The sequence below is a fragment of the Chlorocebus sabaeus genome, chromosome 25 (genome assembly GCF_047675955.1).
Source record: "Chlorocebus sabaeus isolate Y175 chromosome 25, mChlSab1.0.hap1, whole genome shotgun sequence".
In the NCBI taxonomy this organism is placed as follows: Eukaryota; Metazoa; Chordata; class Mammalia; order Primates; family Cercopithecidae; genus Chlorocebus; species Chlorocebus sabaeus.
This window is the reverse complement of record NC_132928.1, coordinates 85,309,085-85,333,954: the sequence shown is the minus strand read 5'-3', so window position 1 is coordinate 85,333,954 and position 24,870 is coordinate 85,309,085. Positions and strand designations below refer to the sequence as shown.

The window sequence follows — 24,870 nt, the reverse complement described above, 5'->3', positions numbered from 1 at the left end:
AGACTTTTTATCAATTGGCAAATACTAGATGTGAGGAGAGAAATGCAACGTTGTCAGCGATGACTTGAATTTCAGAAATTGCTATGGAAAGAGTAAGGTGGCAAGAAGCTGAAGAGAATTGATAGTTACTTGTTTTGTTTGAGACAGGGTCTCGCTCTGTTGCCTAGGCTGGAGTGCAGTGGCACAATCATAGCTCAACTCCTTGGCTCAAGCAATCTTCCTGCTTCGGTCTCCCGAGTAGCTGGGACTACAAGTGTATGTCACTCTGCCCAGCTAATTTTTGAATTTTTTGCAGAGATGGGTTCTTGCTATGTTGCTTAGACTGGTCTCAAACTTCTAGACTCAAGTGATCCTCCTGCCTTGGTCTCTCAAAGTGCTGGGATTACAGGCATGCATGAGCCACCATGCCCAGCTAGATACTTTTTAAATTTTCCTAAGTGACATGGCATACAAGGAATAGCTGGACATAAAATTCCATAACTGTGAGTAAGGATGTTTTCCTCCTTTACTAGATCGACTGAAACACTGTCCTACAATACCGAGGGTCTGCATTTACTCGCCCAAGAACCAATCACACCATTTGAGGCCTGCAGCAAACCCTTCTTTTCTGGAAGGCAGAGTCCAAACTCTACTCAGGGCTCCAACTTCCTGGGATGGTGGTGAGAATTAAGCAATACAATGCAGATAATATACCTAGCAAATGCCGAACATATTCTGTACAAAGTCTACTTCCCCACCCCTCCCTCATTCAGACACACACACATACCCCTGTAACACTGGGTCCCACTATCCTCTTTCTCTGAACATCAGTTTCTCTCCTGAAATTCCAGGATGCTGGGATTCAACCCGTTTAAGGAGCAGACAGCAAAGACAATCACAAAAGATCAAACTCACATTCATGGAAACATCTGCAGAACTGTAACAATCAGGGTGTTTCCCTCCTAAGAGAGTCAAAACCTCTCCAGGCTGGATGCGGTGGCTCATGCCTGTAATTCCAGCACTTTGGGAGGCTGAGGCAGGCGGATCACGAGGTCAGGAGTTCCAGACCAGCCTGACCAACATGGTGATACCCTGTCTCTACTAAAAAATACAAAAATTAGCCAGGCGTGGTGGGTGCCTGTAATCCCAGCTACTCAGAAGGCTGAGGCAGGAGAATCACTTGAACCCAGGAGGCGGAGGTTGCAGCGAGCCGAGATGGCACCACTGCACTCCAGCCTAACGACAGAGCGAGACTCCATCTCAAAACAACAACAATAACAAAAACAAAACAAAACAAAACCTCTCCAGGAGCAAACGTGAGAAAATCTGCAAGATCTGCAAGCACTGAGGAAAGAGAACAGGCAGCCCTGCCTTTCATCAGACTAAAGAGAAAGAGTAACCCACCATGCATTCACAGGACACATGGTTTTCCCCAAGGTCTTGCCGAAGCTTTGAAACGCCACAATGCCCACTTACAGACGGACTCCTGCTTTCTAACCAAGAACACCCTAGACCCACTTGCTAAACTCATTTATGACTCGGGGAACGCAATGACTAAGGCATCCTTGCCTCCTGACAGCCCATCACCCTCAGTGAACCCCTACTTATCCTGAGCCCACCTCTAAACAACAACCAGTGCAGATAAGACTCCCACTTCCCTGACACATTATCCATTATTAAAACTTCATACTTCCGTGAGGCCTCAACATCACACACAGGCAGTGAGTCCCCCAAGCAACTAGGCACACTGGTGTGATAAGCCTGGTCTCCGCCTCCAGGTCCCCTTCTTTCCTTCCCATGACTGTGACCCAGTGACATTCCAATGCACCAGTAAAATCCCCTCATACCTTCTGCTTGTGTGCCCCACGCTGACCCCCCGACACAGGTACCCGCCCACAGGTTCTCTTTCTCAACCCTCCACCTGCACTGCCTGGGCCCTTAGCTCTCCTCCAACACGGCCTCTGCACGCATGCGGTGCCGCCCTCTCCAGGACCTTGGAGCATCATAAATCCTGTAATTTCATATCATTCTCGGACTGTAATTGCTGCGGCCACTTGGGAGTGGTTGCTACAGATCTCACAAGGGAGACTTACTCCCATACTTATATCACACCTGACATCCTCCTCCTCCCCTCCCCCTCCCCCCACCATCTGGAGCCAAGCCTTGCAAAAATACTTCTCCCGGTATCAAGCCTCCTCTGAATGTGCCCCCCGCCCCCGCCCCCGTTCACTGCATCAAGACAATAAATCTGATCCTTTCAGCAAATCTGAATTTGTCGAGGCACAAGCTCGTCCCTGATGGTCTGGCTGAATAAGCATGAACAACCCAATGCTCAAGAATAGCTCCCCCCAAATACCAATGTTTGGGGTCTTTGTTTTATTTTCTTGACTGTAGCATCCAATGCTGATTTCAAGGAAAAAGATGTCATCCCTTTAGTGACAACTTGGCCATTTTCAGAGGTACTTTCACTGGAGCCCCTGAGAGTGGGTTATGTCAGTCTACCTGCAAATCTCAAAGTGTTTTTGCTTTCAACAAAAGAAAAAAAAATAGATGAACAGGCCTCTGTGACAGCTGGGAGGCCTCTATAGTGAGAAAATGTCATCACACAAAGCTGTTTCGCTGAACAGCTTCTCACTGACCCCTTTCCACAGGCCATAATAAGGGACCAGATTAATGCCTTGCTGTCCGTGCCCCCTAGAAGTCTGTGACTAACACAGTAAGAACTAGCACTACTATTCCTAGGACTGTTCCTAAAGCCACAGTTTATTGAGTATCTACTATACCCAGCTTACAGCAGAGCTTCTCACACTGCAAAAAGCATGCAAATCCCTGGTGCCTGGTTAGCCACACAAGCTGTGGTTGGGGCCTGTGGGTTCTGACAGCTCCCAGAGGAGGCAGGTGCGCTTGGTCCAGTGATGGGGCTTCACATATTTGCACACCTGTATTTGTCATCGGTCTACAAGCATATTATGTGGAATGACGACCTCCTCTGCAGGGGTTGATGTCACAGTGGAATGGCTGCCCACCTGCAAAGCACTGGGCTTTAGGTTACACATCACATTTCCCTGTGCACACTTCACTTTCCAGGTGATACATAATTCACATTTTCCTCTGCTATTGCCCATTCACCTTTCCACACTGCAAGATGGCCATCTCACACCCTCTTCCCCCTGCTCTCACATTTCACCCCCTCTTTCTCCCTGTCACTTAAGGGCCCTGTGAAGCAGTCCGGGTTCTCCAGAGAAACAGAACAAATAGCATGTGGAGTCGGGGGAGGGAAGGGGGTGGGGGTTATAGAGCCAGAGATCAAGAGAGAGAGATAAGAGAGAGAGTGTTTTCTTTTAAGGAACTGATTGGCTTGCAAGTCCAAAAGCTGCAGGGCAGGCTGCAGATCCAGAAAGAGCTGAGGCTATAGCAAGTCGGAAGGCACGCCGCAGGGGGAATTCCTTCCTCGGGAGACTGCAGTCTTTGCTCTTAGTCTTTGCTCTTACCGCCTTTGACAGATTGGACGAAGCCCGCCCATGCTATTGAGGGTAACCCGCTGCATTCCAAGTCTACAGATTTAATATTAATCACATCTTAAAAACAGCCTCACAGAAACAGCCAGACTGGTGTTTGAACAAAAACTGAGTACCACAGCTAGCCAAGTTGGCTCATAAAATAAAATGTCACACTCGCTCCTTATTTTACTGGAATGTTGACAAAGTTGGAAGAAGCCTGCCCCAGGCTCTCCCTGCCCAGATCCTGTGGACCTGCCTCGGGTCCAGACGCAGCCTTCCCTGCCTTCTGGCTCCCCACGGGCCCTGGGCGCCAGCCCTCCCTCCTCCAGGCGATGCACTGCAATTTCTCCCATCTTTAAGATGAGACCATTTTTCTCCATGGGGCTGTGTCCACTCTGTCATCTCCCTTCTCCTCCAGAAAGTACCCTAGCCCAGGACCTCCACTGTCTGCTTTGCTCAGGGGCCTCTCTACCAGATTCAATAGGCAGTGTCCTTTGCTCACTGGATTCGATCTTGGGGCTGGATTTATCCCCCGACCTCTTTCTCTCCTTGAAACACAGATGCTCACTTGGATTCCAGGGCTCCAAACCTGCAATTTTCCTTCTCTCTCAAGGCGGTAGCAGCTCTCCCTACCCCCTTCTCTTGCCCTCGTCCTCCCTCTCACTTTCCTCCTCCTACTTCCCCTTCTCTTCCACTAACCCCTTGGGCTCCCAGGGTCCAGGGCTGGCATTTCACAGGGTCTGCCCTCCCTGGGGCTGCTTCTCAAAACACACTCAATCCTCTTGTCCCAACTCCTGCTACACACTGCGACTCCAGATTTCCACCTCCAGCCACAGCTTTCTGTCCCAGAGGGTCATCCCCACTTGTCTCCCGAGCATCTGAAAACCAGCAAGTCCCAAATCCACCAACTCAACCCCAAACCCAGCCCCCTCCTAGAAACCTGCTTCCTTGCATCTGCCATCTTTAGAGGGCCCATTCAGTCACCCAGTTTCAGCCCCAGTCACAGCCGTTCCTCACTCCTCTAACACCAGCAGCATGCCTTCAACACAGAGCCTGGATTGGGCTACTGTTCACCAGCTGTGCCCCGACCAGCGAACTCCAGGAACTAAGCATCTCCTGCCTGGATCTCTACAGCGATTCCTAACAGGGACTCTGCTTCATCTGTTCTGCACAGTGATCTTGATAAAATCAAGATTCCCATAGGCCACACTCCTACTTGAAACCCTCTAATGACTATAAAATCCGGTGACCTGGTTCCAGCCTCACCATTCTCTCACTGTTCCTCTGCCCAGCTGAGCAAGCACACGCTGTTTCCTTTGCTGGAATACTCTTCCCACACTCCTCTGCTCAGGGGCCCCCCCCAACCTGCTCTCCGCTCAAATGTCACCTCCTGACAGAGGCCCTCTGCACACTCTTCCCTACCACGTTCTATTTCTTTCATGACACCTATCACCAATGGCGTTATATTGCAGAATCGCTGATTTATTATTTGATTCCCCTCCCAGCTCCTTGGATCGTTCTTCTATGGTCTCCCCATGGATGGAATCATTGGCACATAGCAAACATTTCATAAAAACAGATACGACTGGCAATATCATATTCATACAAACCGAATACATGCACACGCTGGGATGATGATGGCGCGGTCCTTGAGCAGGATTTACATGCAGGGTCCTCTTCCCGATGCTTCACCCGTGGCATCTGATACAACCCCACCTCGTCCACTGCGTCCAGCGGCAAACACCTTCCCCACGGGCTCCTGTGCCCCCACCCAGCTCTACACCATCCCTCTCCTCTCGTTCACCCGCCACCTTGCTGTGCACCACTCCCCCTTAGGGCCTTTGCTGTCAAGGTGGTCCCCATGTGGGAAACAGGGACTCTGATCAACTCCTTCATCTCAAATACCACCTTCACAGTATGGCCTGCCTGCCCTCCTCTTTAATACCATGACTGTTACCAGCCCCTCCCCAGCACTCCTGACTTCCTGATGCCTCTCCCTTTCCTTTTCTCTCCACTTTCCTTTTTTTCTGTAGCACAGATCAAAGAGAGCAGGTCATGTTACTGATTTTGCTTCCTCCAATAGCCAGTTGTGTTCACAGATTACCTGAGCACCTGGAAGGCTGCCTGGCACTCATAAATGCACAGGAGGTACTCGGTATAGGTTTGCTGAATGACTGAAGCTTCGATCCCACACAACCATCAAATGAGGTACACAGCATCATCCCTGTTTTCTGGATAAGGAAACTGAGGCACAGAAAGGTTATGTAGGCCTGAGGTCACCTGGCTAGGCATTGATGGGGCAGGATTTAACCCAGGGGCCTGACTCCAGAACTTTGACTCTTAAGCCCCGTTTTGAGCTAAATGCAGAAGCAGCATAAACAGCCCATTTTGTGCCTCAAAAGGTGAACAGTGAGAGGCACACCTGGGCAGGGACGTGTCAGGTCAGGGGAAGAAACTGAATTGGGTAGTGGGGATTAACTGGATACTGTCTGCCAGCCATTTCTGCCTCCTGCATTTTATCTGCTTTAGGGTTGCAAGGGGCAGAGCTATGAACACAGATGCCCACTCAACAGCCAGTTCCTGGGCCAGTCACAGGGTTGGGAGCTGTGGCACCCACAGACTAGGATGTTTGCCAAAGCACCTAAGCCCGACCAGACTTTGATGACCCCTGGGTTCCTCCCACTTCCTCTCCTCCATGTCACAGTTCCTGGCTCGTGTTCCTGAGAGCAGGCTGTACATGAGTCCTGTAAATGTCAGTCCAGTTAAGTCAAAGGGGGTGGCTCCTCCTTGCACCTGTAGGCTCCAGCTAAGATCTGTGTGGCCCTGCTGGGCATCTGGCTGTCATCTGGGAAACAATCACTGTTCACAAACAAGGGCTTCACTCCTTCGCTTGGTCCATCTCCTGCTAAAGTCAGAATGTGAACATTGACAAACAGCGGCTCCCAGTAACTCTGCTAGTCAGAAGTGATTATTCCAGCAGTTCAGAGGAGGAAGTGGTGGTGCCCAGGGCCACGGGATTAGAAGAGTAACAGCGCTGAAGGATCCTGTGCCTCAGTCCAACCACCTTGTCCCCACTTACTCAGCCAGGCCACTTTCTTTGGGGAAACTGATTTCCTTCTGCTCGCCCTTGAAAGGAGATCCTAAGGAAATCGGAGCAATGGGCAGTAGCTACCCTTTGGAAGATGGAGAACCTTCTCCGCCTTCTCCTGTGCGTGGGAGAATCCAATTTCGGTGCAGAGCGGATGGAGAAGGGGCCATGGGAATCAGGCCTGCCCAGGGACCGGGTTCACACTTTCTCTCAAGCTCTGGAGCCTGAAAAATGACCACTCCCCGGGGACGACCCATGTCAGAATTTGGGCTATATTCAGCACAGTGTAGCGGCCAGCAGGCCTGTCTCGGGGTGGGGTCCGGAGGCCCTCATTCCTGCTTGCCCCTCACTGCCACATGACCTTGGGTCAGAGTCCCTCAATCTCTCCCTCCGCCACTGCGCACAGCGGTAACCGTGTTCACTTCTGCGAGCCCCGGGACCCCCACTCAGGGCCAGGACTCACGGCAGACCCCCTGCGCATTCCCCACGGTCGTCCCGAGGCTCGCAGTGGCCTCCGGGTGCGCGGCCTTTCCTAACGCGGGGACTCCGCACGTGGGCGCCAGGCCCGGAAGGCGCGGGCGCGAGCGCTACCTTTGGCGTCCCGCAGCGACGGGCGGGGCTGGGCGGCCCGGGCTTCGGCTGGCGGGGGGCTCGCAGGGGGCGTCTGAAATGAGGCGGCCGACGGCGCGCGGGGCCTCCTCCCTCCGCTCCATCCCGCACCCCCAATTCCAGCTTCCATCCCAGCCGCGCCTCCCGGTCTGCCGTTCCGGGCGTCCACCGGCCCGCGTGTCCTGGGGGCGCCGGAGAAGGAGAACAGCGGAGAAAAGAGCCCCGGGCTGACTTTCCGGACCGGCGGGCCCGCTGGGAGGACCGGGCGCGGCGACGTGGCTGACCCACAAAGCCCCCGGCCCGGCAGCCAGGCCCAGGCGCGCGCGGAGCTGGGCGGGCCGGGGGTGTCGGATGTCACCCCCAGCGCACACCTCGGCCGGGGGGCGGGGGAGCGAACCACTGAGATGCGAAGACCTCCCCGGTCCTAGAGCGGAGCAGGAAGTGTCCCAGGGGAGGGAGCCGGAGGGCTCCGGCCTTTCCTTTCCTCGGCGTCCGGCGGGCTCCGGCAGCGGCCAGGCCTGCGCCGCCCGCCAACAGGGACGAGCCGCGGCGGTGAGTGCACCCCGGCTCCCGCGGCCGGCCCCGCCCCGCCCTCCTCGGCCCGCTCCCGGCCTCCGCGGCGCCGCCTCCCGGCCCAGAGCCCAGCGCTCAGGAAGGTGCGGGCGGGGGAGAAAGCAACACCATTGTTTTTCAGGCGCCTCCATTTGCCCCCGAGCCGAGCCGTGGCGTTCCGGATGATCGGGAGACGCGGTCTGGACGGGCCGGGAAAGGAGCCGGGCGCCTGCGGAGACGCCGCCTCAGCGAGTACGCCCGGCCGGGCGGGCTGGGAGGATGAGGACGGCTGCCCTGGACTTCCGCCGCCACAGGAGGGCTTTCGGCCGGACGCCGGGAGGGAGCTCCGGGCTGTGAGGTGAGGAGCCCCGGAGCCGGCGAGACGGGAGACGCGCGTGAGGGAGACCGAGGGCGCGGAGGGCGGGCTCCCCCTTCCCTGGCCCGCAGCGACCTTCTCCTTCCCCTTCTGCCGATCCGGCTCGGTCCCTCCTCCGCGAACGGCTGGGAGCTCGCTCCGCCCCTGCGGGGCCCTCCTCCGCCTCGCTCACGTTAGTTCATTCATCAGGCGTCTCCTCCGAGCCTCCGACGCGCCAGGTGCCGCCGTGACAAAGACGGACGCGGCCGTCTGGTTGGAGACGATCCGAGCGGCAGCCCGGGTGGGCGCCGGTGCTCGGGGGGGCGGACCTGAGTAGTCCTGGGCGCTGCAGGTGTGTGATGGGCGCCGCAGGGGGCCGCGGAGCAGGGCGGGCGGGGCCCACCCCGGGCTCCAGATGCCGGAGCCGCCCTGGAAGGGAATCCGGTGGTGGGGAGCCCTGTAATGCTCCAGCCCGACGCCTCCACGGCCCCCATATGCGTTTCTGTGTGTGTGGTTACTTTGGAAAGCAAAGAGATTCAGAGCAGTGGGTGTTTCTGGAACCACTGAGTTGTTTTGTAGCTTTTCTGGCATCACTTGTCTTCCTGTGAAATGGGAGTGAGGCCCGAGTCCCCCTTGTGAACTGTTGGAGGTTAAGGCGCGGCCACGCTGGACAACCTCCTGCAGATGGAGGAGTGGCAGGCACTGCCGGTCCTAAGGATCACAGAGGCCTGATGGCAGAGAAGGGCACTGTGAGTGTCCCCATGTGCCCTTTCACGGGTCAGTGTTCTAGAGTGGGAGTCATGAACACCAGCCAGGTATACTGGTTGCTGGTCTCTTTTGCCACCCTGTATGTGTCGGCTAGTTGTCTGCACACCAGCGGGGAGGTGTAGGGACCCCTGAGTCCCACCTTGAGGGTGTGGCAGCTGCAGTGTCCAGGGGTTCTTTGAGGGCTGAGCTGTGCCGTGACGGACCCACTCTTCAGTCCTGGCCGAGAAACGGCTTTCGCGGGTGTGCCGTTGCCTTGAATGTGGTTTGAAGAGGTCAAGGGTAGACAAGAGGGTGGAGGCGAGGTTGAACGTCAGGCAAGAGTTGGCAGAAGGCTCATAGGAAACCACTGGTATTTCTAAATGCAGTGTTATTTGTCCCTCGTGGGCTGCATGTGGCTGTCTCATGTGATGTTCCCCGTGTCTGGGTGTTTTCCCCTGCCTCCCGTCGCAGACTCTGTTGGACAAAGCTGATTCTGGCTGGGTTGTCCATCCAGCACTGAGCACCATCAGCCCTCTGCCACCAGCAGGATGGATTTTCCATTCCTGGATGTGCTTGAAGGCTCATCCGATACATGTCTGTCTTTGTCTTTCCAGCTCTATTTGTAAAGGTCTTGAGAACAAGAACAGTGACTTTGGCTCCGGAGCTTCAATATAGCTTGGCCTGCCCATCTCGGGTCTCTCCAGGAGGACCCAGCCACTTAAGGTACCAGAGAGTCTTGATTACATCTGCATGTGGCGCTGTTGGTTTCCTGGGATGCTCAAAACACCAGTGTCACGTTGAAATGCCACCACTTTCTCCCAGATTTCCTGCCTTGTTCATCCAGTCACCCGCTTACGGGAATCCACACATAATGGTACTGATGGGGGGAGGGTATCTTTCTGTCTGTCTCATCCTGTGTGTAAAGACCAGCCACACCGACACTCCCTACCTTTCCCAGGGCTTCTCCAAAGGGCTGGTCTCTGAGGGCATTGACAGTTTCCCTGTCACTGTCCCCCAGAAATGACCACAGGAGACCAGAACACTGAAGCCAGTGATTTCTGTTTGGAAATAGGGTCGTCTTCTGCTGCTGACCCCCATCAAATCCCATCATGCCCACAGCCCTGTGCCCCCGAGTCTTGGCTCCGAAGGAAAGTGAGGAGCCCAGGAAAATGAGGAGCCCACCTGGAGAGAACCCTAGCCCCCAAGGGGAGCTTCCCAGTCCCGAGTCCTCTCGGCGCCTCTTCCGCCGTTTCCGCTACCAGGAGGCGGCGGGCCCCCGGGAGGCCCTGCAACGCCTCTGGGACCTGTGCCGGGGCTGGCTGCGGCCTGAGAGGCACACCAAGGAGCAGATTCTGGAGCTGCTGGTGCTAGAGCAGTTCCTGGCCATCCTGCCCCGGGAGATCCAGAGCTGGGTGCGGGCGCAGGAGCCTGAGAGCGGAGAGCAGGCTGTGGCCGCGGTGGAGGCACTGGAACGGGAGCCCGGGAGACCCTGGCAGTGGGTGAGTAGAAGAGGTGGGGCTGGGACGGGTAGAGATCTGGTGCTTAGACACTTTGACTGGGCCATGCATGCACTGGCCGGGGAATGAGGAATTCCACTGAGAGCGGTGTACTTTGGTTAGGCCCAGACTAGAGTTTCCTAAGAAAGCCAGTTTTACTCCCTGAAGCCTCTAATTTGGGCATGATGGTGTCGTGCCCCTTTACGGCCCAGTCCAAGGCCTAAGTGGAGCCTTTGGTAGGCAGCTGTGGAGTGGATGGTCACCAGGCCCAGGGAGAGATGGGACCTCTTCACCTAGCCCTGAAAAGCTCTCTCTGGGATTGCAGCTCAAGCACTGTGAAGACCCTGTGGTGATTGATGATGGGGACAGCCCTCTGGACCAGGAGCAGGAGCAGCTGCCGGTAGAGCCCCACAGCGACCTTGCAAAGAGCCAGGATGCCCAGCCCATAGCCCTGGCACAGTGCCTGGGGCTCCCAAGCAGAGCACCAAGCCAGCTCAGCGGGGATCCAGGTATGCAGCCTGGGGAGTAGCAGGGGTGATCTGGGGGAGCGCACACCGCCCACTGTACACTGGGGTGGTTTTTAAGCTGATGGCTTTTGCATCAGCAGTTTTCTCCTGTCCCCTGAGGAGCTGTGAGCTGTTATCAGGGTCTGAGTCCCTTCCTAGAGCAATTAAACGAGAATCTCATCAGGATGTTTGTTCTCTTCATGGTTCTAGATCCTCTCAGAGCTAACTCTTCTGTAAGTGGGTGTCATTGAGGTGGCGCCCTCTCATCTCTTTGAGGGTGCATCTTTGCAGGATTTGTCAGTTCGATGACAGCTAGGGCCTGCTGCATGAGTGGAGCATGGCCATCTCTTGTCTCTTGGAACCTCTATTTCTTTGGCTAAACAATTCCTATTTACAGGAGCATTGTGATGCTGCAAAGAGATATAAAAATATTTTGGAGAACACAGGATGGTATCTAGCGTGTGGGACCAGAACATCAGCTAGACATGGTTTGAGTATGTGTATGAAGTACATGGTTGCTACAGAAAAGTAGTTTTGTCGTCAGAGAAACTTAGATTTGAATCTTCTGGGTATGACATGAGGCATGCTTCTGAACTCCGAAAGCCTCAGTTTCTTCCTCTGTCCAACAGAGATAGTAATTACCTTTTTTGGGGTTTTTGGACGATTAAATGAGATACAACCTATAAAGGCTGAGCACAAGGCCTGAGATGCCCAAAACCTTTTTTTTTTTTTTTTTTTTTGAGACGGAGACTTGCTCTGTCACCAAGGCTGGAGTGCAGTGGTGCAATCTCGGCTCACTGCAACCACCACCTTCCAGGTTCAAGCGATTCTCTCGCCTTAGCCTCCCAATTAGCTGGGTTATAGGCGCTTGCCACCACGCCTGGCTGATTTTTGTATTTTTAGTAGAGACGGGGTTTCACCATGTTGGCCAGGCTGGTTTCGAACTCCTGACCTCAGGTGATCTGCCTGCCTCGGCCTCCGAAAGTGCTGGGATTACAGGCGTGAGCCACCGCGCCTGGCCGCCCAAAACTTTTAAGTACATATCATGGGAAACCAGTACTCTTGGGTTGAAGGAAGTCTGGCACGTGAGTTCCTCTGGGTGGACTTTCCATAGTGCTCTGTAGGTACAGTGGAAAGAGAGTGTCTAGGGGGCCGGGGGGCTTTCCTAGGACTCTGGGTGGACTTGTCACAGTGCTGTATAGGTACAATGGAAAGAAAATGTCTGGGGGGCCAGGGAGCGTTCTTATGATTTGCAGAAGTTGTGTTGGCCTTATGATAAGCTTTTCAGTAATAAAACCAAAATGCCTATTAAATTTCTCTGTGTGGAAAAACTATAGTGACTTCTGTACAAATCATACAAACTCTTCAGCCTTTTCTTGCTCGTAAGTCAAGATTGGTGTGTCGTTTGCTGCCATAACAAAGTACCAGAGTGGGCGGCTTATGTAACAGAAATGTATTCTCTCACAGTTCAGGAGGCTGGTGTGTTGTTTGCTGCCATAACAAAGTACCACAGAGTGGATGGCTTATGTAACAGAAATATATTCTCTCACAGTTCGGGAGGCTGGAAGTCTGAAGTCAAAGTATCAGCAGCCTTGGGTTCTTCTGAAGCCTCTCTCCTTGGCTCTAGACGTGCCTAATGTTAACACTAAGAGAAGTTTGCAGATAGGCATTTAGAAGGAGCTAGGGGCTGAGCGCAGTGGCTCACGCCTGTAATCCCAGCACTTTGGGAGGCTGAGGTGGGCGGATCACCTGAGGTCAGGAGTTTGAGACCAGCCTGGCCAAGATGGTGAAACCCCATCTCTACTAAAAATACAAAATTAGCTGTGTGTGGTGGTGGGTGCCTGTAATTCCAGCTTTTCGGGAGACTGAGGCAGGAGAATCGCTTGAACCTAGGAGGCGGAGATTGCAGTGAGCTGAGATTACGCCATTGCATTCCAGCCTGGGTAAAAACAGTGAAACTCCGTCTCAAAACAAAAACAGAACAAATAAAAAAAAAAAGAAGGAGCTGGGAGGGGAAGTCTCTTATGCCACTGGCTCTCCTTGGGACCCATAAAAACCTATGAATATCTGGCCCTGAAAGCTGACAAGCTTTGTGCCAGGACTCTTGGTGACGGGCAGTTTTCTTTCAGGGAGAGGAAGAGGAAGATGTTTACACTAAGAGAAGTTTGCGGAGCGAGTGTAACAGACACCTTCTCTCTCTGGGTCTCTTACATGGTCTTTCCTTTGTGTGTGTCTGTGTCTTTATCTCCTCTTCTTGTAAGTATACCAGTCCTATAGGATTAGGGCCCACCCATATGACCTGATTTTATCTTAATGACCTCTTTAAAGACCCTGTCTCCAAATACAGTCGCCTTCTGGGGTACCTAAGTGTTAGGGCTTCAACACAGGAATTTGAGAGGGGCATAACTTAGCCCGTAACAACAGGCATAAGGGAAGCAGCCAGTCACCCACATAATGCACGTGCAAGTAGCTTGGGTTATGCAGGAAGTGGGGGGCTGTGAGAGGCCTTGTAGTGGGGTCTGGGAAGGCACGCAGGAGGAGGGGAAGAGTTTCAGGAACTACAGCAGCCTGTGCAGTTGCTTCTTGATAAAGTTCTGAGATAAGCCAGCAACCACAGATGGGGTTTAGGAAAACAGGGCCAGCTCTCCCATTTCCATGAGCGATAATCAATAGGCAAAGTAGGTGTGACAAGAGTTAGCAATCAGGAAAACCTTAACTATTAGGACAATTTATCATTGGAAGGCACTACCCGTCATAGCTGTATAGTTCCTCATCTTGAAGATCTTCCCCACAACCTAGGTTCTGTGTAGGGTCTGCAGCTCTCCAAAGTGGTTCTCGAAACGGTCCATGTATTCATTTATCGGGGCCAAAGATAGGGTGAGGCTACATATTCATATATATATCTGGGATAGCTACATATCCCAGAAGGTGGCAGGTGTGAGGAAGCAGAACTAAAATACCACCTGCTAGCCAGGCACGGTGGCTCACGCCTATAGTTCCAGCTACTCAGGGGGCTGAAGCAGAAGCATCACTTGAGGCCAGGAGTTTGAGACCAGCCTGGGCAACATAGTGAGAACTCACCTCTAAAAAATAAAACATCCCCCCTGGGAGATGTTGGTCAAAGAGTACAAAGTTTCCGTTAGATAAGATGAATAAATTCTGGAGATCTATGGTACAGCATGGTGATGTTGATTAAAAATAATGCATCTTGGCCGGGCGCGGTGGCTCAAGCCTGTAATCCCAGCACTTTGGGAGGCCAAGAGGGGTGGATCACGAGGTCAGGAGATTGGGACTATCCTGGCTAACATGGTGAAACCCCGTCTCTACTAAAAAATACAAAAAAGTAGCCGGGCGAGGTGGCGGGCGCCTGTAGTCCCAGCCACTCGGGAGGCTGAGGCAGGAGAATGGCGTGAACCCGGGAGGCGGAGCTTGCAGTGAGCTGAGATCCTGCCACTGCACTCCAGCCTGGGTGACAGAGCGAGACTCCGTCTCAAAAAAAAAAAAAAAAAATGCATCTTATACTTGAAAATTGCTAAGAAAGTAAATAAGAAATGTTCTCATCATAAAAGTGTATGAGGTGTAGATTTGTTAATTAGCTTAATCATTTCACAATGTATAGTTATCACATTGTACAGTTTTCATACACAAAATACAATTTTTGTCAATTATACATTAATAAAACTGGGAGGTAAAAGTAAGTTAAATAAAGATGAAGATAGAAACTTAAAATAGAACATACACACGCAAAAATACCACCTCCTCAAATCTACACCCATCCAGCCTGAGCTTCCCTTCAGACACAGTGAAGAGGCTGCCTTCCACTGAGACCCCTAGAATGGCACTGCCATCTGTGTGGGCTCCTGACCCCATCCTTTGTTCCACGTAGCCACTCTTGCAGCTGCTGTTTCCTGCAGGCTTTGTGTCCCAGCTCTGAAAGGCCAGGGACACTGACCTCTGGGGTTTGCTTTGATAGTGACTTAACATATGTCCTGGGGTTAACCAATAGACTGTAGCACAGCTCTCCAAGTCTTAATCTGAGAAAGCAGTACCGTTGGAAACACAGAGCTCGTGTTTACATGGCTGCCCTGCCGGCAGGGAATGTAGCTCATGGCAGAAGCCTCAACAAGGGGTAGTTTCCAATTTCAGGAGACAAGAGTGGCAGAGTCCCTGATAGCCCAAATAAGGCTGGTGAGATGGTCCCAAAGCCACACTTTACATTTTGTATGAGGGTCTTTAGGGCACTGTGTCAAATGCTCTTTCAGGAGTACCTACGGTGGTAACAGTTTTTCTTCTTTGTTTAATTTCTGTTTTCAAATTGACAAAAAATTGTATGTATTTACGGTGAACAGTGTGAGGTTTTGATATCTATACACACTGTGAATGATTAAATCAAGCCGATTAGCTGGGCATGGTGGCACACCTGTAGTCCCAGCTACTCAGGAGGCTGAGGTGGGAGGATCCCTTGAGCTCAGGAGTTCTGTTCCAGCCTTGGCAACATGGTGAGACCAGTCTCTTTAAAAAGAAGTCAAGCTAATTAATATAATGCATTACCTCATACACCTCTCCTTTTTCTGCGTGTGGTAAAAATACTTCAGATCTACTCTCTTCGCAGTTTTCAAGTACCCAGTATGTTGTTACTGCCGATAGTCACCATGTTATGCAATAGGACTCCTGACTTACTCCTCTCGTGTCACTGAAATTTTGTACCCTTTGACCAGTGTCTCCCCAGTCCCCCATTCCCTAGCCTCTGGTAACCAGCATTCGACTCTCTGCTTCTATGAGTTCAACTTTTTTAGAGTCCACATTTAAGTGAGAACATGGAGTATTTCTCTTTTTGTGTCTGGCTTATTGCTCATAGCATGTCTTTCAAGTTCGTCCATGTCATCACAAACGACAGGATTTTCCTTCTTTTTTATGGAGTTCCACAGTAATTCTGATTGCCAATACCCCTTACTTTTTTTTTTTTCATTTGAGATAGAGCCACGTTCTGTCGCCCAGGCTGGAATGCAGTGGTGTAGCTGTGGCTCACTGCAGCCTCGATCTCTCAGGCTCAAGCAATCCTTCTGTTTCAGCTTTCCAGTTTTTTTATTTTTAGTAGAGATGAGGTCTTACTATGTTGCCCAGACTGGTCTTGAACTCCCGAGCTTAAGCAGTCCTCCCACTTTGGCTTCCCAAAGAGCTAGGATTAGAGGCATGAGTCACCACATCCAGACCCTAACAGTTCTTATAGATTCCTCAACTCTATGGCTTTTTCTTTTTCTTCTTCTTTTTTTTTTTTCTCTTTTTCTTTTTAAGAGACAAATACTCTCTGTGTTGTCCATACTGGTCTGGAACTCATGGGCTCAAGTGATTCTCCCACCTTAGTCCCCAAAATAGGAATAGCTGAGATTACAGGCTTGTACCACCACACATGGCTGAACTCCATGGAGTTTTAACCTTTATTTTCCCATAGTTTGGGTAACAATGCTGAGGTCCAGGGACCTACCCGAGGTGAAAGAGTTCATTTAATTGACCATGTCATCATGAACCCAGGCACTCTCTGTTATAGCCCCCCTTGTTATATCTGGAAACAAGGTCGCAGCAATCTTTGTGGTTTACAGAGTGCTTTTCATGTGCAGCATTTTGTAATCCTCATTTTACAGGTAAGAACGGAGACTGAGGTGTTATGAAAAGCACCGTGAAACAGCTCCCTGTTGGTGCCTCTCTTGTGATTTTCTTTGCTACCAAAATGGAAGTGAAGAGCCATGGGAAGCTCAGAAGGTATCAGCACCAGGCCTGGCCCTGGTCCCCTTTGGGACACCATTTTCTGATCTCTTTCAGTTCTGCAAGATGCTTTCCTCCTTCAGGAAGAGAATGTGCGGGACACACAGCAGGTGACCACCCTCCAGCTACCCCCGGTGAGTGGTTTCTACAGGAGTCCTTGATAATCCCGTGTTTGCCTCTGTAGGCTACAGGGCAGCTTTCCTAGGGCCCCAGCCAGCTTTCTGCCTGCCACACAGGATGTTCAGTCCAGGCCCAGAAAAGCTAAAATAGGCAGAGAGTGAGCTTAAGAGATGCCCCATTTCTCCTCCTGCCCTATGGTCCCAGCCGCTCACTGGGTTGACTGTCATCAGGCCACCTTCAGGAAGCTTTGTGCAGACGACAGCAGGAAACAGGCCCATGAGTCCCCATTGATGGGCCTCAGCGTGTCTAAGTTCCCCTCTTGTGAAAAAGGAGCTCTCTCTGCTCTTCTATTTTACAGAGAATTTTTCAATTTAATAATCATCGCAGCAATGGTTGTATTTTAGAAATGTTAGGAAGTGGAGGGAAGAAAGCACAGATAATTTCAGTCCTGTCACAGATCTATATGGTGAGTCATTTCAGAATTTCCTCGAATGTTCTCGTTTGTGTTTTTGTATAAGACTTGCTTACTCGGGCGCTCTGAGGAGTCAGAGTCAGGGCTGGGGGCTAGTCCAGCAGGTGATCTTACTCACCTCTCTCTAGCCCAGTTGCTGCCTTTGGCCATGTTTTCTGGCCATATCTCCTTCACTTTCCCTCCTAATACTTTCCACTGGCTGGCGTGAGATTTAGTTATGACAGCATCATCCCCTCCCATGGGAACAGGAGGTGTGGCTCCTGTTTTTGTTTAGTTGCTCCTTACGCAACGGAAAACTGAAAAACAGTAGACACACTATTATCATATCTCAGCAGAATGTCAGAAACTGAACAGTTTGCTTTCTGCACAGTTCATTTGCCATGACTTTATTATATTTTTATTTTTAGAGACAGGGTCTTGCCTTGTCACTCAGGCTTAAATGCTGTGGCACAGTTGCAGCTCACCGCAGCCTCAAACTCCTGAGCTCAAGCCATCCTCCCACCTCGGTCTCCTGAGCAGCTGGGACTACAGGTGCATGCCACTACACCCAGCTAAGTTTTGTGTTTTCTTGTAGAGACAGGGTCTCGCTGTGTTGCCCAGGCTGGTCTCGAACTCCTGACCTCAAGTGATCCTCCTGCCTCAGCCTCCCAAAGTGTTGGGATTACCGGCATGAGCCACTGTGCACAGCCAACATGACTTTAAACTTGGGGAAGGGAGGGCTAGGGATGGGAAGGAGTTAGCCAGGTTACCCAGTTAGGGGGCATCTCCATAACTTGCTTCTGCCCCACCAAAGCTGTGACACACGCCCGTTTACCCTGATGCTCAACACATACATGTCAGCATTTGCTACATACTGTGACCATTCCCAAACATGAAGGAGGTAAAACCAGTATTTCTTATTAAAAGTTGCGTCTTTAACCAGTATAACGCACAAGGGGATGCTGTTCATTCCGTACCTATTGAGGTTTGGTCTTCATCTTTCAATTCCTGCAGTCCCTGGTAAATGCTGTAGCGAGCACAGTACAGAGATTTCGATAAGTCAGTGTTGTTTTGTTACTCTGATAGTTTCTTCCCAGTGCACTAAAAGTCGCCATCGTGAAGATCTTGTTTATAAGTGTTTTTTTAATTTCTATTTTTAATTGTGGTAATATATACATAGCATAAAATTTTCCATCTTAACTGTTTTTAAGTATGCAATTCAGTGGTGTTAAGTACATTTACATTGTTGTACACCCAATCTGTAGAACTTTTTCATCTTCCCAAACCAAAATTCCCTGTTTGTTAAATAATAACTCCTATTTACCCTTTCCCTTAGCCCCTGGCAACCTCCATTCTACTTTCAGTCCCTACTAATTTGACTATAAATACCTGATATAAGTGGAATTGTGCACTATTTGCCTGTTCGTGACTGGTTTATTTCACTCAGCATACTGTCCTCAGGGTTCATCTATGTCGTAGTATGTGTCGGAATTCCCTTCCGTTTTTTTTGTTTTTTTTTTTCTGAGACAGAGTCTTGCTCTGTCACCCAGGCTGGAGTGCAAGTGGCTTGATCTCGGCTCACTGCAATTTCCGCATTCCGGGTTCAAGCAATTCTCCTTCCTCAGCTTCCCGAGTAGCTGGGATTACAGGTACCCACCACCATGCTTGGCTAATTTTTGTATTCTTAGTAGAGACAGGGTTTCACCATGTTAGTCAGGCTGGTCTCGAACTCTTGACCTCGTGATCCACCCACCTCGGCCTCCCAAAGTGCTGGGATTACAGGTGTGAGCCACTGTACCTGACCATGAATTCCCTTCCTTTTTAAGGTTGAATAATACTCCTATGTGTGTATATATCACATTGTTGATCCATTCATCTGTCGATGGACATTTGCATTGCTTGCAATTTTGACTGTTGTGAATAATGCTGCTACGAACATGGTACACGTGAAATTTTGTTTTTCTTTTTAAATTAACCTTCTTATTTTTACATAATTATAGATTCACATGCCATTGTAAGAAATAACACAGAGAGATCCTGTGAACTTTTTAAACGCTCAGTGGTAAAATATAGAGTAAAAATCTATATTCTATAAATATAGTACAATGTCACAGCCAAGGTATTGACATTGATACGTTCAAGATACAGAACAGGTGCTTCACCAGAAGGATATCTCCTGTTACCTAATGTCCATACTCATTTCTTTCCTACCCTCACCCTCTCTTCAACCTCTGGCAACCACTGATCTGTTTTTCAGCTCTATAATGTCGTTTCATTTCAAGAATGTTATATAAATGGATTAGTTAGGTATGTAACCTTTGGGGATTGGCTGTTTTCATTCAACACAATTCTGTGGCGCTGTATTCAGGTTGTTGCGTGTGTTACTAGTCCATTGCTTTTCATTGCTGAGTAGTATTCCTTGGCATGGAGGTCCAGCAGTTCATTTAACCATTCACTGGTTGAGGAACATCCAGGTTGTTTTGGGGTCATTATTGTATAAAGCTGCTCTAAATATTTGTGTGCAGGTTTTTATGTGCACATCAGTCTTCATTTCTCTGGGATAAATGCCTGGTATGCAATCGTTGGTAAGTAAGTACGTGTTTAGTTTTGTAAGAAACTACTCTTATCTGATATTAATATAGCTTCTCTTCTTTCTTTTGATTACTAATTGCATAATATATTTATTCCATCCGTTTATAGTCAACCTGCGTAGATTATTATATTTGAAGTGAGTTACTTTTAAATAGTATATATTTGTTGTTTTGTTTTATTTTGTTTGAGGCAGAGTCTCATGTCATCCAGACTAGAGTACAGTGGCGCAATCTCAGCTCACTGCAACCCCCACCTCCTGGGTTCAAGCAATATCTTGCCTCAGCCTCCCGAGTAACTGAGACTACTACCACCAGGCCCGGCTAATTTTTGTGTTTTTAGTAGAGACGGGGTTTCACCATGTTGGCCAGGCTGGTCTTGAACTTCTGACCTCAGGTGATCCACCTGCTTCGTCCTCCCAAAGTGTTGGGATTACAGGTGTGAGCCACCGCACCCAGCCTAGACAGTATATATTTGGATAATGTTTTCTAATCTACTCTGCCATTTACTGTGTTTTAATTGATGTGTGTAGACCATTTGTATTTAATGTCATCACTGACATGTTAGGGCCTAAGACTTTCTATTTTTCTGGCTCTGTTTTTGTTTCTCTGTTTCCTTTTTCTTATTTTTCTGTGGGTTACTTGAACATGTAGAATTCCATTTCGATTTACCTAGTGTGGTGGTGAGTGTATGTATATTTTTGTATAGCCTTTTTAGTGGTTATTCTAAGTATTACATTATATATACATAAGTTATCTACTGAGTATCATTTTATCAGTTTGAGTGAAGTGTAGAAACTTACTTCCTTTGTTCGGGTGCCGTGCCTCATGCCTATAATCCCAGCACTTTGAGAGGTCAAGGTGGGAGGATTGCTTGAGCCCAGGATTTTGAGACCAGCCTGGACAACATAGCAAGACCTTGTCTCTACAAATAATAATTCTAAAAAAATTAGCTGGGAATGGTGGTGTGCTCCTATAGTGCCAGCTTCTTGGGAAGCTGAGGCAGAAGGATTGCTCGAGCCCAGGAGGTTGAGGCTGCACAGTGAGCTGTGATTGTATCACTGCACTCCAGCTCAGGTGACAGAGTGAGAGCCCATCAGAAAAAAAAAGAAAAAGAAAAAGAAAGAAAGAAATATCACCCTTCTTCCCCTATTATAATGCAGTTGTGTTAAATATTTCCTCTACGTACATTGAGAACCACATCACAGAGTGTTGTAATTTGTGCTTCAACTGTCAAACATTATTCAGAAAACTCAAAAGGAAAAAGAAAACCTATTTGTTACGCATATTTTGGCTTACTGTTTTCTTTCTTCTTATGTTTCAAGGTTCCTTCTTTTTGTTTAGAGTGTTTCTTTAGCCATTCTCTTAAAATAGATCTGCTGGTGATGGACTTACTTATTTTTTCCTCATCTTAGTAGGTCTTCATTTCCCCATCATTCCTGAAGGATGTTTTCACCAGATGAAAGATTCACAGTTGACAGTTTTCTTTCAGCACTTGAAAAATACTGTGTTATTTCCTTCTGGCCTCCATGGCTTTTGATGAGAAATCTGCTGTCATTCAAAAATTTTTTCCCTATAAGGAAGGTATTATTTTACTCTGAGATTTTTTTTTTTGCCTTCAGTTTTCAGAAGTTAAATTATGCTGGGTCTTGTTATGGATTTCTTTAGATTAACCTGTTTAGAGTTTGCTCAGCTTTTTTTTTTAATAGTTTTTTTTTTTTTGAGACAGAGTCTTGCTCTGTCACCCAGGCTGGAGTGCAGTGGTATAATCTCGGCTCACTGCAACTTCTGCCTCCCTGGTTCAAGTGATTCTCCTGCCTCAGCCTCCCAAGTAGCTGGGACTACAGGTGCCCGCCACCATGCCTGGCTCTAATTTTTTGTATTTTTAGTAGAGACGGGGTTTCACCGTGTTAGCCAGGATGGTTTCGAACTTCTGACCTCAGGTGATCCGCCCGCCTCGACCTCCCAACGTGCTGGGATTACAGGCGTGAGCCACCGTGCCCCAGCGAGTTTGCTCAGCTTCTTAAATTTCTAGGTTTATGTCTCTTTCCAAGTTTGGGAAGTCTTGAGCTAGATTTTTCTAGTACTTTTTTATTCCCTCTCTTTCTCCTCTCCAGAGTGCTAAGGAGACAGGTTTTAGATCTCTTGTTAGAAACTGTGTCATTTATAAAGGTACCTGAGACTCTGTTCATTTTTTTTTTCAGCCTGTATTCTCTCTGTTGTTCAGATTGAATAACTTTATTTTTCCGTCTTCAAGTTGACTGAGTCTTTCTTCTGTCCTCTCCTCAGCTGAGCCTATTCACTGAGCTGCTTCTCTCATATTGTGGTGTGTACTGTTCACATTTCTAGTTAATTGTTTTCTGTATCTTCTGTTTCTTTGCTGAGACGTTCTGTGTCTATTTTTTCGTTTGTTTGGAGTGATGGCTTCTTTGTCAGATAGTTCTAACATATCTGTCGCCTGAGGGTTGGGATCTGTTGGTGGTTATCTTTGTTCATTCTGTTTCAGATCTTTCCAGTTCTTGGTATAGTGAGTGATTTTCTGCCTGCATATTTTTGTGTGATGAGACTCTGGACCTTAACTTCGGTGTAGCTGGTTTTGTTTGGTTGTGCTGTGTTGTTTTTGACATTGCTCCAGCAAGAGAAGGGCAGGTGGACCACCACTTGTTATTACCTGGTGAGAGAATGTCAGGTTTCCTCCTGGGTCTTCACGGGCACCAAAGTGGGGATGCTCCTCCTAAACCTGCGTGGGAGTGGAGTTCCAGCTCCCTACATGGTCTCCACGGGCGGGCAGGGGGCTTGTTCTTAGCTAGCCGTGGGGGAGGTCCCAGCTCCCTGTTTGGCCGTCTGTGAGACCACCCCAGCAGGGGTGTCAGGGTACCTCATTGTACCCGGTGAGGGTGGAAGTCTCGGCTGCCCACTCATTCTCCGCTGGTGCTGGTAAGAAGGGGCCACGGTTTTCTCAAGTGGGATTAAGTGGAGAAGAGCAGTTATTATCTGTTTGGCTCGGCTGCCCCTTTCCGGGTCCTGTACTGAGAGAGCAGGCTTTTGTTGGAGCTTTTTTTTGGTCTGTGCCCATGGGTATTTATTGGTGGCTGGCTCCTTTGGCTTCAAGTCAGGGAAATACGTGGTGGAAAGAAAAACCAGTGGACTTAGCACATGTTCTTCCAAGGTCCCTGACCATTCTGCCACCCTCTCTCCACCTGTCAGAGTCTCCTGCGCTCATTTATGCGCAATGGCCAGGGTTTTCATTGTGCCTGGTGGGAGGCATTAGAAAAATCTCCTCTGAAGATTTAATCGTAAATAAACATGTTTATCTATTTTCCCCATCCCTTCTCATGTGAAAAATTAACAAAATGTAGGAAGTGAAAAGATAGCACTCGTTCCCAGTCATGTGAGAAGCTTCTGCATGGTCTAATGAACTCCCTTCTGGACTTTTCTCTGCCAGTTTATTTGTGTGCCTCACAAATAAATCTATCACAAATAAAAGGACCCTGCTGTAGATCACTGTCCTGTTTTTATGCTCCTCCCAAACAGGTAAGCATTGGTCCTCATGGTTCTAAAAGCTCCCTGGGTATCCTGCCAAGTGGCCGTGTCGGATTCTGTAGGTGACTGGAGTACTGTCTGTCCACCCACCTGGCCCTTGGACCTGGGTTTGCTTCTGCGATGCCATGAATGTCTAGTCAGTTTTCTGTCACTTGTAACAGAATACCTGAAACTGTAATTTATAAAGAAAATAGATTGACTTCTCATAGTTATGGAGGCTGAGAAGATTCAGGTCGAGGGGCTCCATCTGGTGAGAGCCTTCGTGCTGGTGGGGGCTCTGTGGTGTTCCGAGGTGGGTGCAGGGCGTCACATGGCGAGGGGCTGAGTGTCCTGACACACTTGCTCAGGTCTCTCTTCCTCCGCTTACAAAGCCACCAGTTCCACTCCCATGACAACCCATTCATCACCTCTTAAAAGCCACACCTTTCAGTCCTTCCACGTGGGGGATCAAGTTTCCAACACAAGACATTTCAGGGACACATTCACACTATAGCAAGTAGATTCTCAAACACCTAACTAAGGCTGAAAGGAAAAAGCAGCCGATCTGTTGTTAATGTATACTCTGCCCGCGTACACACACACACACACACACGCACACACGCACACACACGCACACACCCTTCTGGGAAGTCTTGTCAGAGTGCTGGATTCTTTTGTATTATTTGTCAACCATGGTTTAAGAAACCAACATCAGGTTGTCTCCTACAAGTCCTTGTAAGGAAACCCGGTGGCTTCCCGAGGCCCGTTTTGGATTCTGTGGCACCGCCTGGGAAGACAGAGGCTTTTCCGCACTGACCTCTTCCTAGCAGCACATCCACTTAGGGCTCATTCAGATGCAGCCTCTGAGGCTCCACCCCTGACCTACTGAGTCAGAATTTTTACCAAGATGCCTGTGTTTCATATGTACAGGCAAGAGTCCTTGTTCCAAAACCCTGATGCAGTTTTAGAATTTTTGAGGTATTCTCTTTATTTTTATTTTAAATTTTTTCTTTGGAATTAATTTTAAAGTTAGGGAAGATTGCAAGAACAGTACAGAGACTTCCAAATACCCTTTCCTTCACTTTCCCCATTATCTCTTTCTCTTCTTCACCTACCCCTCCCCCTCATTCAATTTTTCCTCAAAAAATACAGAAAGAAAATCACTCCTTCCTAGCCTTGTCCTGGATGCCTGGCCCCAACACCTGGGGAAACCATCTGACAGTAACTGATGGTTTTCCAGAGAGGTAGGCAGATACAAGGCACGTTTTAAAAATTGTGCTGTTCCTTTTTTGCTTGTCACATAGATACTAGTAATATAAAAGTCCTATGAGTTAATTTTATTTTTTCCACAAAAATTTTATTTTGTGGTCCTTTCCAATTATATAAAGGAGTGCTTTATTTTCCTAGTTTCCTAGTATTGTATGGATATACCATCATTTTTAAAACAAAAATTAGGCCAGGCACCATGGCTCATATTGGTAATCCCAGCACTGTGGGAGGCTGAGGTGGGAGAACTGCTTGAGCCCAAGAGTTTGAGACCAGCTTGGGTAACACAGCAAGACCTCATGTCTACAAAAGTAAAAAATTAGCCAGA

General features: G+C 49.3%; 3 protein-coding genes across 5 annotated transcripts in view; 2 read left to right on the top strand and 1 right to left on the bottom strand.

Annotated features, from left to right (window-relative positions):
• The window catches only part of LOC140710301 (endogenous retrovirus group K member 8 Gag polyprotein-like), a 393,717-nt gene that overhangs the window by 84,806 nt on the left and 284,041 nt on the right, over positions 1-24,870 (top strand).
• On the bottom strand, positions 3,864-8,674 carry LOC140710174 (uncharacterized). The gene is made up of 2 exons (XM_073011410.1): positions 8,346-8,674; positions 3,864-8,267 (listed from the first exon to the last, which is right to left on the bottom strand). The coding sequence occupies exons 1-2, from the start codon at positions 8,672-8,674 to the stop codon at positions 7,601-7,603; spliced, it is 996 nt and encodes a 331-aa protein (XP_072867511.1). The 3' UTR covers positions 3,864-7,600.
• ZNF496 (zinc finger protein 496) overlaps positions 7,978-24,870 on the top strand; it is a 31,222-nt gene continuing 14,329 nt past the window's right edge. The window contains exons 1-6 of one of the 3 annotated variants that reach the window (XM_073011920.1): positions 7,978-8,086; positions 9,445-9,553; positions 9,950-10,329; positions 10,652-10,835; positions 16,653-16,729; positions 17,074-17,181. In XM_073011920.1, coding sequence (XP_072868021.1) covers positions 10,000-10,329; positions 10,652-10,835; positions 16,653-16,729; positions 17,074-17,181 — 699 coding nt within the window. In that variant the 5' untranslated portion in view covers positions 7,978-8,086; positions 9,445-9,553; positions 9,950-9,999. Of the gene's footprint in view, positions 8,087-9,444; positions 9,554-9,902; positions 10,330-10,651; positions 10,836-16,652; positions 16,730-17,073; positions 17,182-24,870 lie in introns of all 3 variants that reach the window. The other 2 variants (XM_073011919.1, XM_007990049.3) reach the window with 2 other exon arrangements.